Genomic DNA, 18,300 nt, shown 5'->3' on the forward strand with positions numbered 1-18,300 from the left:
CAACATAAAACATTTTTTTTAAATTTTTGCAAAAAAATTTAAATTTTGGGCATTAAAAACTCTGTCCATATATATTCTGATATTAACAACTTAAAACTGAGTTAAAAAAATAATTTTTGTTTGTTAAGTATATTAATTTCTAGTTTGTTGATTAAAGAATTAAAGATTGATATTTTAAAATTTTTTAAATAATTTTGTTCTGAAAAAATTTTCAACCATATTTTATTTATCAAATAAATCTAGTTAAATTTTGTATACTTACGATTTCTATTATCTGCCTTTTGTTTAATTTCGAAATAAACCCTTTTCTGAAATCAAAGATTTCAAACCATAATTAGTTTTTAGTCATTAATAAATTTTAAACCAAATCCAACATGGAAATCTGTATGACCACTGTATGTAACATTTAAATATGGTATTTTTATTTTGATAAATTGTTATTGACTAGATCTAAAAAGGCGAAACAGGTTAATATCTAAAACTTTCGATTTGCTCAAATGAGATAGTCGATTTAAATGGCGGCAAAATGTTCATTTCCTTAACAATGCTAATAGCATGATGCTTTATTTCAACATCAGTTTGCTTGGAAAGTTCAACATTAATAAGGTCTCTAACTTCAATCATCTTTGGGCGAAGTTTATACTCTTGATTCCAACACTTTGTCATTTGATCTTGAAGATAGGTAACAAGTTTTCCATCGGAACTAGAAACTGAGCTTTCCAACTTCACAATTTCTTTTAAACTTGGACGTTCACCTTGTATTACCAATCTTTCATGATCATCTCTTTTTATGTTTTTATTCTTTACCCATGCAGGTCTACGAGCAAGAACCATAAATAGTATCATTGCAAAGCTGTATACATCCATTGCAGTCATAACTTTTGAACCTATGTTTTGCAATCGCTCTGGAGCTGTGTAAAGCCAAGTATGCTCCCCACATTTATCCGCTTGAGCAATACCTGATTGACCAGGGTCAGTTATAGTTGCTAAGTCAGCTCCACCAAAATCAGATATTTTGCACCTTAGATTGCTTGTTAGAAGAACATTTTCACTTTTTAAATCACCGTGAGTCATTCTTTGGTCACTTTGCAAGTTGTGAATAAAAGAAACTCCAGATGCAATATCCGAGACAAATCTTAGCCTTAAAACTATTGGTATATTCTTAATGTCATTCATCTTTGTCACCATTAAAGTTTTAAGGTTGCCACACTGCATAAATTCCATGATAATTCCACTTGTTTTGGGGTAAGGACCCCATTCTGTATAGCCAACATAACGGACTACATTTGAGTGAGTAGCTTGTAAACACATATCAACTTCGTGCATAATTCTAATATAAATAAGATTAGGAATAAGAATTGTAAAAAATATCACTCTAGTATGGGTTATCTGTTAAATTAGAATTTTGAGATATTAAATTTGACTTTGAATCTATATTTAAAAAGCAAGTTACCTATTTTTTTTTAATGTAATTTCATCATCATTTCCTGTTAAAGAGATGCACTTAATAGCAACCACTCCACAATGTTTAAGAAAACCAAGACGCACACATCCAAAACCTCCTCTACCAAGAAATCCTTCTTTTTCTTTGTTAATTGTAACCTCACTAGAATTGTAATACTAAAAATAAACACATTTTATAAACTATGTTTTAGTTTTAATATGACTCATAATAGTAAGTATACATTTACTACCTTCCGATTTTTTTGGGCTAGGGACGTTATATTGTTTTGTAAACTTTTAATTTCAGTTTTAAGTTTGTTGGTTTCCTGAAAAGTTATATGTGGGTTATTTTTTTAATAAAAATACATTTCTGTTTTAAGTTCAAGTTTACTGGTTTTTAACCTCAATTTGGGAAGTAAGTTGATCTTGATTTTGCTTACATTTCAAATTAGAATTGTGAATTTCTGCAGCAAGAATTTTGTTTGTCTATGTGAAATGCAAATTTGTAAAATAAAACATATGAGTTAATTTTAGTTCATTTAGAATATTTGTATTTTTTCGTGAATTCTGTTAAAAAGTTATAAGATAAATGTTAGCTTCGTCAACTATAATATAATTAAACCTTTTACCTTTTCACTTTTTTTTAATTGTTCTTCTTTTTGTTGTAACATTTGAGTGTTTGTACAGTTGATTTTTGATAATTGCTCTATTTGTTCTGTTAGGTTTTTGTTATTCTAGATAATAAAAATTGCTAGATAATAAAAACGAGTTCGCAGCATATAAAAAATACAGTATTGGATTAAATGTTTTATTTTATATATTTACCTCCGTCTCCTTAGTTAAGTTTCGTTGAGTGGCCCTTAAATCTAACTCCAATGTTTTGCACCTATTTGTAGCATGTTGTAGGTCTTCTTGAATAATTTTGTTAATCTACATAAATTCTTTTACTTGTTTAAATTTAATTTTATTAAAGTAAGTGTTCTATATATGATAGTTTTATATATTACTACAAACCTTCCAATTTCTTGCATTAATAGTTTTATATTCTGTTTTAGTAACTTCCACAAAATCTTGAAGACTTTTGTTGTTGAAAAGATTTGGGTTTAATAAGTTTTGAATAATGTTTAAAGATTTTATATGTTGATTTTCTAATTCATTATCTTCCAAAGCATGGTTCTTGCACATCTAAAAAAATTCATAAATTTTTAAAAGTCGGAACCATTTCTTTTTTAGTTAGTTTTTAAATTTTCTTTTGTTTCTCTTAAGTTTTCGTAAAACAAATAAATTTGTAACAATTAAATTAGCTGTAGTGTACTCTTTTACATATATTAATGTTTAATCTGCAGTAAAAGGTGCTTACATTGCTCATGATCTCCTCATATCGAGTTTTGGCTTCCATAATTGCCTTTAAAAAGTATAAGTTGTAATTGTATTATTATATAGGTTACTTTTAAATGTATTGTGCTATTCATAAAATGCTAGATTTATTTTTAAAATAGTTTGTTTTATATTATTATATACTTTAAACAACTTATTTTTGTTTAAAGTTTTTTTTTTAAAACCCTATACACTTTTTAAATGGGTAAAATAGGTTGATTTATTTCTCAGTTAAGTAATAGCAAAAATGTGAGGCACACCTTTAAGTTTTTTTTATTAATGTTTCCAGATTCAATTCTTGTAATTTTCACAAAGTCCTGAAAGTTTTTGTTGATAAAGAGATTGGGGTGAATTGATTGTTTAACTATATTGATTGATTTTTCATGTGCTTTTTCTAATTCATTATCTTCAAACGCATTGTTCTCACAAACCTGACAAATTAAAATATTTATGTTGATGTTGTTCTTTAAATTGAATTATACAACACTGTCAAAAAAAATAAAAAAGGTAGTAATTTTTGTTTAGACCTTGTATACATAAAAATATTAGTACTTTTTTTACACAAATGGTTTTGTTACATAAAAATTTGATTAAATTTTCTTTAATATTAATCAATTTTCGTATTTTATGACATATAAATAATAATATAAGAATAAATCGTTAAATTTGTTTAGAAAACTGAGATAAAATAATGCTTACACTGCTTATTTCTTCTTTATATTTGTTTTTAGCTGTGCTAATAACCTTTAAAAAACATCAGTTGTAAGTTGATTTAAGGTAATTTAATGTTTACTCATTATTTAAAAGCATTTTTTAATAATACGCTTTATTTTTTATTTCATTTAAATTTCTTGTGTACATTAAACTAATAACATATAACAAACCTCCCAATATTTATTATTGGTTAATTTATATTCCGTTTTTGTTGTTTTCACAAACTCTTTGAAGTTTTTGTTGTTAAAAAGATAAAAGTTGATAAACTCTTTATTAAGAACATTTATTAATTTTTTATGTGCATTTTCTAGTTCATCATCCTCTAAAGCATAGTTTAAACAAATCTGCCAACAGTAGAGCATTTCTGTTATTGTTTTTTTTAAATGTTTTTATGTAGATTTTAAAGCATAAAAAAAGAGAAGCATCTAAATACCGTGTTCTATTAGTTTATGGCCGGTAAAATTTATATTTTTACAAAAAACTAGTATTTTGTAAAGCATGATGCTTTACTGTCACAAAATAGAAAACAGAGAATATCAAACTTTAAAATTAAATTTATTTTTCAAGAAGTTTGCTACCATCACATTTTATTACTTTCGTTACATTGCTTTTTTTAAGCGCAATAAAATGCATTAATTAATTAATACAGGAAAATAGTTTTTAAATTGTTTTGTAAAATATGTAAATAAAGTTTTTATTTTTTACTTTTGTATATTACATAACAAGTGCAATTTACCTTTTTTATTTCTTTTAAATATTGATTTTGTGCATCAGATACAATCTAAAAAAATATATGTAAAACTAACTTTAAGAATAATTTTATGATAAAATTATTGATATTCCATAGCAATATCTGAATTAATATTTATAATTGTAACCTCATTGTTTTTAATATTAATAATTTCATATTCTTTTCGTAAATTTTCTTCCAATTTGTCAAATTCCATTATTAAATTTGAGGGAAGTGATTCTTTAGCAGTTTGTAATGCTTTTTGATGTTGATTTTTAAACTCTTCGTTATTTAAAGCATGATTTTTACAATTCTAGTAAAATAATTAAATTAGCATGTATTTTTATTAATTTTGTATACATATATGCTGTTTGTTAAAACGTTCTTAGCTTTACCTTTTCAGCAAGTTAAATAAAGTTATAAAATGGTATGAGACAGAACATTTTTTATTTAATAGTTTTTAGAGTAAAATAAAATCTAGGCATAAGGAATGCTTACATGATTAATGACTGCTTCATATATTTTCCCAGCTGTACAAATTGCCTTTAAAAAATCAGTTGTCAATATTTTTAAAAATTTGAAAAATTATTTAATTTAAAAAAAAAAACTTAAAAAATTATATCAAGTAAATATATGTACACTAATTTACTTTATATATAATACTTTTAAACAAAAAAAAATGGATTATTTTCTTGCTTATAAAAGTAATTTATTTTTAACAACCTTCCTATTTTTTTTATTGATATTTTCATATTTCATTTTCGTTTGTTCTACAAAATATTGAAAGTAACTGTTGTAAAAAAGGTGTGAGTTTATAAATTTTTTGGCAGCATTTATTGATATATTGCATGCATTTTGAAATTTGTCATCTTCTAAAGCATGGTTAGTGCAAATCTGTCGAACAAAAAAATTATTTGTAATATTGTTATCTATCTTTAATATTTGTTTGTAGATTTCGTGACTAAAAAAATGAATGCTAAAATAAAATTTTGATTATTAGTTATTTTTTCAATTTTTTTTTTATGTGCTTTTTGTAAAAAGTCATTTATAAAACAGGCTTATTCTTAAGTTACCAATGCCATTTTATTAGCCTTTGTGCACTGATTTTGCAAGTAAAATTTGTGGACGAAAAGTAGTTTGTTAGTTACTATTCTTGTTTAATAGGAACATTCAAAATCAAAAATAATGGCAACCACATACAACAAAATCATGTTCGCATAATTTGTTTCACATATATATTAAATTTAATTATTTAAACAAACATAGAAAATGGCATCTATCTTATTCTAAAATAATGCTTAGTTCATAACTAATACAATTTACCTTCTCCATTTCTTCTTCATATACACACTGTGTGGCAAGTATAGTCTACAAATAAAAAGATAAATATTAATTTTTTTTTAAATCCTTTACGACACTTTAATTTAGACAGTATTACATTATTTTTTAAAAATATTTTATAATTTCTACCTCATTGTTAATATAATTTTTATTTTCATATTCTCCTTTAGCATTTTTTACAAATTTTTCAAACTCTGCCGATAATCTCATAGGAATCTTATTCTTGGCATTTCGTAAAACAAGTTGATGTCGACCTTCAAAGTCTATTTTGTTAAAAGCTTGTTCTTCACACTCCTGGTTAAAACAATTACAATATTATTTACTTTTGCAAAATGTGTTAACATTTTATAAGGTTTAAGTGTAATTTTTGCACTGGTATATTAACATATAAATTTTTATAAAAAATTTGAATGAAAAATTGTTGAATTCTAACGCACAATAATATTACGTAAACAATTAAACAAATAAGTTTTTCCTAATTTAAATAAAATTTAATTAGAATCTACTACTAAGTAATGCTTACACTGTTCATGCGTTTTTTATAGTGGTTTAAAGCAGTAGTGATTACCTATTTGAATAATAAATTGTAAATTAGTAGTTAAGGTTCTTAAATTGCACTATTCTATTTTGTACCTATGAGAATAAAGTAGAAAGTTTTGTTTTACAATACAATTTGTATAAAGATTTAGTTTTACATAGTACTTTAACACATTTTATATCATATTTAATTAATCTTAAAGGTTTAATGTAATTAATCTTTTTTTATTTAAAATAAAAATATTAAACAAACCTCCCGATTTTTTGTATTTATATTTGTATGTTCCAATTTTGAATGGTTTAAAAAATCTTGGAAGGGTGTGCTATTAAAAAGATCAGGGTGAAGTAACTCCTTAACAACATCTATTGATGTTTGATGTTGGTTTTCGAACTCAATTTCTTCCAAAACAAGATTTTCACATTTCTACCAAAATAAGATTTTGTTATTATGTGTGTTTCATGTTCTTTTTTTTTTGTTTTTAATAATATTCACATAACAAATTTTCCGCTTAAGTATTTGTTTTACTTTTTTTAAATTAATTAACTCTTATTTAATATTTTTATTAAATATTTTAACTTTTTTATCATATATGATTAAAAAATAGGTTTTGTTGAATTCTGCTAGTAGTAAGATATATCCTTAAGTAAGGCTTACGCTGTTCGTCATTACTTTATATTTGTTCTTGGCTATGCTGATTGCCTTTAAAATTTAATAATAAAAAATTAAATTAATTTTAACGGTAACTAAAATATACTGCCCTATTTATTAATATTTTTTTGGTTTAAACTGTATGTGTTAAAAAAATTAATTGTTCTTATTCTATAAAAATAGATTTTCTTCTTCAAGGCTACATTTTGCAATAGGATATGGTGGGAACAAATATTTGTTCATGATGATAATTATTCATATTCCACAAACAGCAGTTTTTTTATTTTAAAAATATACAAAATGAACATATACACATTTATCATAAACTAAGTATAATTGTTAAAATTATTTTACTTTACTTTTTGGCATATTTTTTGCCCTTATTTATCAATTAAACAGTAGTATTATTTATTTTATGAAATGATTAAACATAAACTTATTAAAAATTTCTTCTTACATAATTTGGAAATGTTTAACAAACCTCCTTATTTCTTATATTCATATTTGTATATTGTTCTTTTGTCTGTTCCAAAAAATGTTGAAAGTTTTTGTTGTTAAAAAGATTAGGAGTGAGTGATTCTTTAACAATAATTTCTGATATTTGATGATGAGTTTCTAATTCATCCTCTTCCAAAGCTTGGTTTTTGCACCTCTGCAAGAGAAAGCATTTAGGCAAAGAAAGACATCCTTTGCACCATACCCAGTTTTATTTTTGGGCTTTGCAAACGAATGAAAAATGTAATTTTAATGGCTTAAAAGTAAGTTTGCAGCGGTAAAATTTGTTTTTAAACTTTTTTTAAAAATTTTATTCTTTTTTAAATGGTCTACTAATATACTACAATTTCATTGGTCAAGAACCTGTTTTATAGATTTGTTGTTGTCATCTCACAACAAATATAATTGCAAAAGTTGGTATTGCTTTGCCTTAAGAATGCAATAATATAATAAAACAAAGATTCGGTATTAAATACAGATGTTTAAATTGACACTTAAGTCAAATAATTTTTTTATTGCCTTTTGACATTAGTTTTTTAAGTATATTAAAAAGAGATTGATGCCAAATATACCAAAATAATGAACTTAATTTATTGTACAAATGTCAATCATTTTTATATTTTACATTTATTTTAAAGTTTTATGTTTGTTTGACTAATTACAATAACAAGGTATTGCAAACTTTTTTACCTTCTCCATTTCTTTTTTGTATACATTATGCGCAACAAGTATCTTCTGTAAAAAATATTTAATTATATTTAATAACTATTGTACCAAAATCTCGAACTAATTTTTTTAAATTTACTGTATCCTAGTAAATTATTATAAATTCAAAGTTATTAAATAATTTTAAATTTATTTTTAACTATAGAGTTTAATTTTAACTATAAATTAAAAATTAAAGGATTTTGTATAATACTTACATCCTTTTGTTCCATAATCATAAAAATAAAATGCAAATTAGAAAAAAAAAACACAAAACTTTATAAAATTTTAAATTAATAGGCTAGTCAAGTTTATTATAACAAATTCATAACTAAGTTTATTATAGTTATATTATAATTAGTATCATTTTTATTAAACAAAAACTTATATTTGTAATGACCTTGATAATTAAGATTATTTTTATTTTTATAAATTTTTTTTTATAAATTTTATACTTACTCTCTTTTGTCCATAACATAAAAATAATAATAGTATTTTTTAACTTAAATAAAAACTAAAAAAATTATCATCCAGTTGTACTTAAATTTATTTTGTTCACAGTTTTGTAAAATTTTTTATAATAATAAAATCATATTAATTTAAGTATTTTAAACTTAATACTTACATTCTGATGTCACATAGATATAAAAAATAAATTGAATTATACTCATTTTTTGAATAAAAATAAAAAATGCTATTCATAAATTGTTTAAACTTAATTTGTAAATTTTCAGTGTTAATTATTTAAAAACTTAGTTACTATATAGTAAAATTAATACTTACATTCTATTGTTCCAGGAAAATAAAAATAAAAAAATTAGAGTTTAAATGATTTGTCAAAAAAATTTAAAATAAGGTTATAAAATATGATAATAACTGTGTTAACACTTCAATTATTTACTTTTTAAATGACAGCTCTAAAAATAATAAACAAAAAATAAAAACATTTTTTTAATTTTTTTACCACAAAATTAAATTAATTCAAAGTTTCATAATTATGATCTTGCTACTTCTTATAATTAAGGTGCATTGATTATCAAACTGGCAATAATATTAATTTAATTTGTTTTGTCAATATTCAAAAAATGTAACATTATTTAGATTTTACAAAACTACACAATTTCACAAAAAACTAAATATATTCAATTTCACGAATGATGTACACTTACCCACTATTTTCCAAACATAAAAATTAAATCAATTATTAAAATATAAAGAAATTTGACTTCAATAGTTTAATAAATACTAACTAGTTTAAAAATATTTGTTTTAAATTGACTTTTATGACTACTCATTTTATTTAGGTAAAAGTTTTGAAATCTTCAACAAAGTTAATACTTACAAGCTGTTGATTCACAAACATAAAAATAAAAAAATTGATTAATAAATGTGATTAATTGAAAATTGAAAATTTTTTAAAATAAATAGATTATACAACATAAATTGTTTTAAAAACATGTTTAATACTTACATTCTGTTATTCCATTAACATAAAAGAATTACAAAAATTATTAAAAACTGTTTTTTTTTAATTTTATGTTGTTAGCTATAAAATTAATTTGAACCTTTTTAAATTTTAAATTAATTTTTATCTAATTAGCCTAGGTATATATCTGTTTAAATAAGTTTTAAATTTGTATTTTTTAATTAATAAGTTAAGAAAAGGCAAATATTTGAATATGATAAATATTAATAATAAATGTAATACTTACATCCTGTTTTTTTCATAAATATATAAAAAAAAAAATTTTAAATAAGATATTTTTAAACCTTTGACAAATTGTTAATTAATTTAAACAAACAGTTAATCATTTCATAATTTTAAAAAATACAAATAAAAGCAGTTTTAAATCAAGTAAAAAATGTAATTTAAAGATTTTAACCTTTTTTCATTTTTTTATTTCGGTGAATAATAATATATACAATAAATAATATAATAATGCGTCGGGAAAAAATGACAAAGTCAATTTAAAGATTTAACATGCTTATAAGTATTAAAAACATGCCATAAGTATTAATGTTTACATAAAGATTTAAGTATGTTATGGATGGTCACCAAACCCAAATTCTATTATTATCTAAACATATAATTTTATTCAATACTTACTAACTGTTGTTCCAAAAACATAAAAACAATTTATAAAAAAATAAAATGGTTTTTCTTAGTTTTATCTTAGAAAAAGAACTTAATTTAAAAAAATTTAAAAAAAATTCTTAATAACAAAAGTTAAATTTAAATCTACAATTTTTTATATTCAAAGGTATTGCTTAAAACATAAATTAATTGCAAAATTATAATCTGTATATAATAAAATTCATACTTACTTCCTGGTGTTACATAAACAAAAAAAGTGTGGTTAATAAAATATTTTCACTTAAACAAATTCTTATGTTTATTAACAACGAAAAACATTTTTTTTTACATTTATATCAACTAATTTAATTATTAAATACTTACATCCTGTTTTTCCAATAACATAAAAACAAATATTTTAAATGTAAAATGGTATAAAATTAGGTATAAAAATATTAGGTAGTGGTTTCTTATTTCTTTTTCTAAAGGTTTTTTTTTAAATTGTTTTAAAAAAAGTCGATATTTAAAATGCATTTATTGTTTTAAAAAAAATATTAATGTTATACTTACTTCCTGTAGCACAAAACATAAAAAAAAATTAGGGAAATTTAAAGCAATTAATAGTTTAAACATTAAATAGTAAACTTTAAAGGTATTTAAAAAAATAAATTTAAAGTTTTTTTTAAATTCTAATAAACACAGTGTTTTAAAATCTAGATTTTACCGATGAGCTGCCATCTGAAAAAAAATAAAGAAAACTATTAAAAAAATATATGAAATATAAATATTGTTTAAAAAAATGGACAAAAAATAAAATACTCAAGTATAAAAACTTTTCTATTTATTTACCTGGGCCCCACATTCTAATTCAAAAATTTCCAATTTCCTGTGAACTTTATAACAAAGTATCTATACGAAAATTATATTTGGTGAGCTGTATGGTTGTAATATTGCGTTACAATAAATAAAAAATAACATTTTTCTAATTTATTATTAAATAACCATTTACCTTGTGTAAAATTTCTCATAGGTGTAAAAATCAATCAAATAGTAATCCTATGAGTTTATGTTCAATCATTTCAACCCCTACGACTAATTTAATAAAAATAAATTTATAGAAGTTAACACAACTTTATGGGTTATTCTGGGGATGGACTAAAGGCTAAAATAGACAAAATCGATGACTCGAGTATTTTGTTACGATACTCGGTCGAGTCCGAGTACTCGTTTATGACGTCATATAAACGTATGACTACTTACAAGAAGTTTTTTCCGCGTAGTAATTAAAACTGCAAATATTTGCCAAAAAACTCGAATTTTTAGATTATGAAATATTTAACGTTGGCAAAACTACTAACTGCTGATAGGGATATAATTTTTATGTTTAAACAAAAATATAAAAGTCTTAAATTTATTAGGCGTAAAATATTCAAAAAAAGTGTAATTGTTGCGCAATTGTTGCTTAGGTAACGAATTATAATTGGGAGTAGTTTATAAATTATTAGAAAAAGGCAAACATCGTGTTTTTTATGTTTTGTTAATCGTATACGTTGGTAATAGAATATTCGGTGTACAAGTACAAAAAATTGATTGACGAGCATGAGTATTATTCTTAATACTCGGGCTGAGCACTCGGACTTAGATTCAACTGCCTCATCATAGGTTTTTCGATACTAAATTTGTAACTAAACTAGACATAGAACTTAAAATTACATAGCTTTATTCTTTAATAAAACACTAAAATAAAAAAAATTATTAACTAACCACTTCTTTTGAGAACTCAAACACAAGTGCTGATTAGGTAACCATCTCTGTGGGGTAACGCTATTTATTTTTAATCGGTTTGTTTGTCGTCTTTTTTTGCGTACTTTGCAAAAAACTTACACTATAAACTTATAAAAATATGATTTAACTAATGTAGAACTGTCTAACCAAAAATTAGCATTTTTAGCTGTACAACTAACTGTATGTACAAATACTTTAATCACTAATCCTACTATTAATAGAATATTGTTTGTCAAAAACGTTGCATTTATTAAATTAGAAACAATAAAGTTTCAAAAATAATAAGTATTTTTTTACAATCAGAAAATGCCTACGTAACGTTTGTGTGTTAAATGTACCTGCCAAAAAAGCGTAACTAAACAAGACTAGAACTCCAACGTATATGCCTTGTATGTCACGCCACTTAAACGTGAATACTGATTATCTTGGTTTGTGTGTACGTAGATTAAGTCTGCAGCCATTACTTTTGTTTTTTTAAGTTTAGTTGCTCTATTTTATAAAGTTTTGTACTTGATCGGCTATGTTAATTTTTTACTAACTTACTTATTTTTTTGATTGTGTATTTTTTGTAAAACATGTTAACGAGATTCTATTTAAATAAAGAAAGTCACTACGTTTTTAAAAATTATTTAAAGAGGCGGTGTGGTCGCAGATTTTCTTTTTTAATTATGTTGGAAAAACTTGCACGAGGATACCATTATTTTAAAAATTGTTCAAGTAGTTTTTGAGATATCGGGATTTAAAGTTAAATATTCTAAATAGGGAAAATTTCTACGCTAGCGCGTCACGTGACGCACGAAGTCATCGTCGTAGGTTCATATAGTTCATATGGTGCCATATTATATAGGACAGTTGTTACTTTTTAAATTTTTAATTGGGTAGCTGTGTTTAAAAACATTTAACAAATTATGGGTAAAAATGCTTACAAACACTTGCAAGAAATAGACAGGTCAACTAAGTAAGTGTTATTGAAGCAAAGTTTGCCGTTAACACAGTCTTAGTTTAGTTTAAAATAAAATGACTTTTTAATTTATACATTGTAAAATTGTTCAAGTTAGCTTAAATATATATATATATATAGCCTATACAGACGATTTATACTTTTATTTTGGTTATATTATAACAATTATTTTGGCTATATTTTGTAAAAGCACCAACTAAAGTTAAGAATAGCAGCAAACACTAATATTTATTACCAGGGGTGACAAATTTTAAAGACTTATGTATATTGAACGTTATAATATTAATTGTTTAAAATTATAGATAAAAAATACATAAAAGATGTCAACCAGAATATTTAGTGTTTATAGTTTATTGATATATAATATATACATGTGGTTTATCCATGTGACGTTTAGTGATTATGACGATTTTTTTTTTGTATAATACCCAACCTAATTTTCGGATATATTGAGTTTTAAGCAAAACTTACTGTTCTAACAGGTAAAATTTGCTTCAGTAACACTTAGTTAATCTGTCTGTTTCTTGTAAGTGTTTGTCAGCCAATATCAACCGTTTCTGGCTGGTAAATTTTTAAAATTAGCAACATAACCTTAATTTGTTAGAATTTTCCAAATACTGCCCACCTAAATAAAAATACTTGAAAAGTAAAAAATGTCTTATAAAATATGGCTAAATTTTGCTTTTCATGCTTAGTTTGTTTTCTGCAAAAAAAAATTAAAAAAAGTACAACAAACGGCTCAGAAAAGGCAAAATAAGAATATTTCCCCAACTCTGCCAGCGTATGAACTTACGACGATGACGTCATGCGTCACGTTAATGCGAGCTTAGGGACTTTCCCTATTTACAATATTTTAAATGCAAATCCCGATATCTCAAAAATAACTCATTAATTTTAAAAATAATGGTATCCCCGTGCAAGTTGAGTTGAAAAAATTCCAACATAATTAAATAAAATACTCTGCGACCACACCATCTCTTTAAATAAAATCTAATTGAATTGTTGTAACAATAAACTAAAACCTTTTTCATAAAAGAGAGGATAGTTAAATAAATATATTTACATAACTTTCACTTTAACTTAAATTAACCTTTATCGACTAGTTGCGTGATATTATTACAAACATTAATTTTGTTGTATAGCAAACCTAAAGTTAGTTTTCACGCACCAATGATCGCTTATTGGCAGCGTAGTTATGATATTGCAACAAAATCTCAATTTATTATTATAAGGTTTAACTTGGTGAAATAAAATTTATTTTAACAAGAAATATGTGCATTACCAAGTTTTACCCTATTGTTAAAATGTTTTAGTTTTTTTTTTCCAGTGTTTAAAATTACATTATTAAATGCATTAAAAAAATACATAAAAAAGAAAGCATTAATTTAAAAACATTAGCTATCTATTATATTTTTGAATTGTTCTAAGTTTAAAAATTGAGTTAAAATGTTTTCGTGTCCATAATAAACTTGATAAAGTTTTAAAATTCAACGCTAAGCTCTCTGTGACGTCACCCGGTTGTAAAGCGAAATGGTTTGCTGTAAGAAACGGTGTGTTTACATGTTTTTAAAAGTTGTATCAGTTTGCAAGGGTTGTACCGGTAAAATGGTTTAACTTGTCGAAAAACGTTTATTAGTGTAAGCAAAAATAAGATGCAAATATTTGCAGAAATAACCTTTTTTATTGCTTATCATATGTTATTAGATCAATTGGTTAAATTATCTGTGTTTTACTTTGATTAGACATATTTAGTATTTTTGTATTGTCGATGTTAATTTTTATGTTAATACTATTTTAAGGAATTCTGGAAAATTTTTACTAAAATTTGTATAAAGACAAAAATGACAGAGGCATACGATTATTTATTTAAGTTTTTAGTTATTGGCAGTGCAGGGGTGGGTAAGTCTTGTATTATGCACCAATTATTAGAAAAAAAATTCAAAGATGAATCGACACACACAATCGGCGTGGAATTTGGATCTCGAATAGTAAATGTAGGTGGGAAATCCATAAAACTTCAAATATGGGATACTGCAGGTCAAGAAAGATTCAGATCAGTAACACGAAGTTACTACCGAGGCGCTGCAGGCGCGTTGTTGACCTATGACATCACGAGTCGTGAAACATTTAATTGTTTAAGTAATTGGTTAACTGATGCAAAAACACTGGCCAGTCCTAATATTGTTATCATCTTGTGTGGAAATAAAAGTGATCTTGATTCTGAAAGGGAAGTTACTTTTCTTGAAGCCTCTCGGTTTGCGCAAGAAAATGATATATTGTTTCTGGAGACAAGTGCTTTAACTGGTGAAAATGTTGAAGACTCCTTTAATAAATGTGCAAAAACTATTTTAAATAAAATTGCATCGGGCGAAATAAACCCTAATAAAATGGGATCTGGTATACAAGCTGGTAATGCTTCATCGACACCACAATTTCGAGCTTCTAATACACCAACTAGACAAAAACCGGATTGTTGTTAAATAGGCTATCTGTTAATTTTTTTTTACCCTTTTTTGCTCATCTATTCCATCTTTTATTTTTAAATGTTTACAATGACTAATTATCATGTTACTAAGTCTATTATGCATTGCTTTAAAAAGTTTGCCTACTAGTAATCTTTAAAATATTCTGTTTCTTTATGTTAAAAAAATTGCCCTATCTTGTTATGCTTATTCAAAAAAATTTGCACAAAAGCGAAATCTTTGTCAACATTCATAATGTATATTACCAATTATAAAACTGTCAATGGCAATCTAATGTTTAGTTCTGCACAACAAGATTATTTAATACAAGTGAATGCTTTATCTAAACTAAAAAAAAATGATGAAAAAGACTACCAGAGGTTGAGATATTGATTTGTATCTTTGTTTATAGTTTGTAATCCTCATTCAGCTGTAATTCTTATGCCTTAAAGTTCATTAACATTGGCATAGATCAAAAATATGTAATACATTGAAGCAATATAAATATGCTATTGTTCTGTTAGATTTAAAATTATATATTTACATTATTTTATTATCATAACTTACCAGATGGTACTACCTTTTTTTTAGAAAAAAATTTCTTTGTTGTTATATACTATGGCATGTAATCTAGTTTTTTTTTATTGCAGGTGTCATTTCAGTTTTGGTATATTATACTGTTTGCATTTTGTGTTAGCTAAATTTTTTTTCTGCACACATTTTGTTTTTATTACACAAAAGAAATGCTGTACCGTATAAACCAGTAAATATATTTAAATGTATATAAATTATTATATAACTTTTATACTTGTTTTTGCATTCTTTTTAATGCATATTTTCCTGTATCACAGACATTGGATTAAAATAATATGACTGAGGTTAAAGACACCAACTTGGTTGCAGACATAAGAAAAGAAGAACTTCAAAAACATGAAGGAGCAGCAGTGGCTTTACTAAGTTTAAAACAAGGAGGAATTGAAACTCAAAATAAAATAGTAATAAATGGACATTATTACTGTCAAAGGCAAGATGATACCATTCATATTGCTGAGGTGATACAAAAACGTGTAAACACACTAAAAGGCGACTGCGATGAATATTATGTGCATTACCAGGGGTTTAACCGAAGGTTAGATGAGTGGGTAAATTCAAGCCGAATTGATACAACAAAAGTTGTCCAAAAAAACAATGCTGCTGTGGTAAAGACAGGTGATGCAAATGATAATCCTGATAACAGAATGACAAGAAATCAAAAACGAAAACATGATGAAATCAATCATGTACAAAAGTCCTATGCCGAAATGGATCCAACCACAGCTGCATTGGAACGAGAACATGAAGCAATTACAAAGGTTAAATACATTGATCGAATTCAACTTGGTAAATATGAAATAGATGCTTGGTATTTTTCTCCATACCCTGATGAGTATGGAAAACAACCAAAGCTATACATTTGTGAATATTGTTTCAAGTATATGAGATATGAAGCTACTTATCAAAGACATTTGTTGGACTGCTCTTGGAGACAACCCCCAGGCAAAGAAATTTATCGAAAATCAACAATCTCGGTGTACGAAATTGATGGAAAAGAAAAAAAAATTTATTGCCAAAACTTGTGCTTACTTGCCAAATTATTTCTCGACCACAAAACCCTCTATTTCGATGTGGAACCATTTCTTTTTTATGTTATGACAGAAGTAGATAGGAATGGATCGCACACAGTAGGGTATTTTTCTAAGGAAAAAGAGTCTCCTGATGGAAACAATCTTGCTTGTATTCTGATATTACCTCCTTTTCAAAGAAAGGGGTATGGCAAATTTCTAATTGCCTTTAGCTATGAGCTCTCAAAGGTTGAAGGCATGATTGGTTCACCAGAAAAACCACTTTCAGATCTTGGAAAGTTAAGCTACAGAAGTTATTGGACTTGGGTATTGCTTGAGATATTACGTGACTTCCGTGGCACTTTGTCCATTAAAAATCTCAGTGAAATGACAAGTATAACACAAGCTGATATTATTTCTTCACTGCAATCACTGAATATGGTGAAATATTGGAAAGGTCAACATGTAATTTGTGTCACACAAAAACACATCGAAGAGCATTTGAAATCTCAATTCTTCAAACGACCTAGGTTGCCTGTCGACAGCGCTTTTCTTCGCTGGCAACCCCACAAAAAACGATCCTCTCAATCAAAAAAAGATTTTCTGCAGCACAAACAAAAGTAAAAACTTGACAACAAAATGACTAATAGCTTAAATGTAGTTTTTTTACATCAATATGGCACAACCACCCGAATAGGACTGTTTGCCGATCATCGTAAGCAAGATCACAAACAACAATATTCCTCTAAAATTTTAGCTTTAAAACCAAAATAATGTTAGTTCTATTGCATTACATTTTTAGGTTTATATGACAACAAAGCAACATAAACTGCACAAATAAATTGCAATTTAAATTTAACTTCTGTGTACCAGTAAATATATATTTGAATGTGTTTTAACCTGTTACATTGGACTAGACATATAATGTTTTCTTTTAAGTTAACTCAAATAAATATGGACATCTTTATCAGCTTATGCTTTCAATTTTTAGGTATTCACCATTCATTTAGGCTAGGCAAAAATGAGTAACATACCTGTTGGAATAACTGTAAATTCTAAATCAAATGCTCAAAACAATACCGATGATACACTTAAACAAACAAAAGACTTCGTTAAACCTGATTTAACAATAAAAAGGCAGGTAAGTCTGCCTTCAGAACATTCAAGAATAATGCTACATCAACTTAAAGCAACAAACTTCCAATTATCATTGTCCATAAAGTCGGTTGAAAACCAAACTGCTAAAGAAATAGTTTCCCCTATGCAAAAAATGGGAACAAATCTGGATAAAACACAAATGGTGGCTATTGATACATCAAATAAACTTCGCCAATCTATGCAATCTTTACACAACAGTCTAGATCACATTAATTCAATAAAACAACTCATACCAATCTCTTGTAAAAATTTAAAGTCTGTTTAAATA

The 18,300-nt window shown here is 25.3% G+C and overlaps 3 protein-coding genes and 1 long non-coding RNA gene across 5 annotated transcripts; 2 read left to right on the forward strand and 2 right to left on the reverse strand.

Annotated features, from left to right (window-relative positions):
* Positions 1-411: 411 nt before the first annotated feature.
* On the reverse strand, positions 412-8,117 carry LOC145752334 (uncharacterized). Of its 2 annotated transcripts, none has more exons than XM_082568601.1 (22): positions 7,977-8,117; positions 7,273-7,443; positions 6,813-6,842; positions 6,396-6,566; positions 6,129-6,173; positions 5,735-5,899; positions 5,588-5,632; positions 4,988-5,158; positions 4,763-4,807; positions 4,413-4,577; positions 4,271-4,315; positions 3,705-3,878; positions 3,520-3,564; positions 3,081-3,251; positions 2,804-2,848; positions 2,458-2,628; positions 2,269-2,373; positions 2,073-2,177; positions 1,846-1,929; positions 1,695-1,769; positions 1,454-1,620; positions 412-1,330 (listed from the first exon to the last, which is right to left on the reverse strand). In XM_082568601.1, exons 1-22 carry the CDS (start codon positions 7,983-7,985, stop codon positions 469-471), a joined length of 3,066 nt encoding a protein of 1,021 aa, XP_082424727.1. In that variant the 5' UTR covers positions 7,986-8,117; the 3' UTR covers positions 412-468. The 2 variants fall into 2 exon arrangements, with proteins under 2 accessions (XP_082424727.1, XP_082424726.1); XM_082568600.1 differs by having other exon boundaries at positions 6,798-6,842.
* Positions 8,118-10,752: 2,635 nt separating this feature from the next.
* LOC145753692 (uncharacterized) lies at positions 10,753-11,158 on the reverse strand. Its single transcript, XR_014283853.1, has 3 exons — positions 11,075-11,158; positions 10,915-10,974; positions 10,753-10,803 (listed from the first exon to the last, which is right to left on the reverse strand). It is a non-coding gene; the product is annotated as an uncharacterized LOC145753692 (long non-coding RNA).
* A 3,491-nt stretch (positions 11,159-14,649) lies between these two features.
* Positions 14,650-15,309, forward strand: LOC145753936 (ras-related protein Rab-4B-like). The gene has a single exon (XM_082570475.1). It carries the CDS (start codon positions 14,653-14,655, stop codon positions 15,289-15,291), a length of 639 nt encoding a protein of 212 aa, XP_082426601.1. The 5' UTR covers positions 14,650-14,652; the 3' UTR covers positions 15,292-15,309.
* Positions 15,310-16,033: 724 nt separating this feature from the next.
* Positions 16,034-17,865, forward strand: LOC145753932 (histone acetyltransferase KAT8-like). The gene has a single exon (XM_082570472.1). It carries the CDS (start codon positions 16,143-16,145, stop codon positions 17,496-17,498), a length of 1,356 nt encoding a protein of 451 aa, XP_082426598.1. The 5' UTR covers positions 16,034-16,142; the 3' UTR covers positions 17,499-17,865.
* Positions 17,866-18,300: the final 435 nt, after the last annotated feature.

The sequence above is a fragment of the Corella eumyota genome, chromosome 5, assembly GCF_963082875.1.
Source record: "Corella eumyota chromosome 5, kaCorEumy4.1, whole genome shotgun sequence".
In the NCBI taxonomy this organism is placed as follows: Eukaryota; Metazoa; Chordata; class Ascidiacea; order Phlebobranchia; family Corellidae; genus Corella; species Corella eumyota.

What these genes read in the sequence shown, in the direction of transcription:
- LOC145753936 (XM_082570475.1), top strand. Translation starts at nt 14,653, where the DNA reads ATGACAGAGGCATACGATTATTTATTTAAGTTTTTAGTTATTGGCAGT.
- LOC145753932 (XM_082570472.1), top strand. Translation starts at nt 16,143, where the DNA reads ATGACTGAGGTTAAAGACACCAACTTGGTTGCAGACATAAGAAAAGAA.
- LOC145752334 (XM_082568600.1), bottom strand. An exon ending in ACTTAACTAAGGAGACGGAG is followed by an intron (nt 2,178 to 2,268) that starts GTAAATATATAA and finishes TTTATTATCTAG; the next exon opens with AATAACAAAAACCTAACAGA. An exon ending in AACTTACTTCCCAAATTGAG is followed by an intron (nt 1,770 to 1,845) that starts GTTAAAAACCAG and finishes ATAACTTTTCAG; the next exon opens with GAAACCAACAAACTTAAAAC.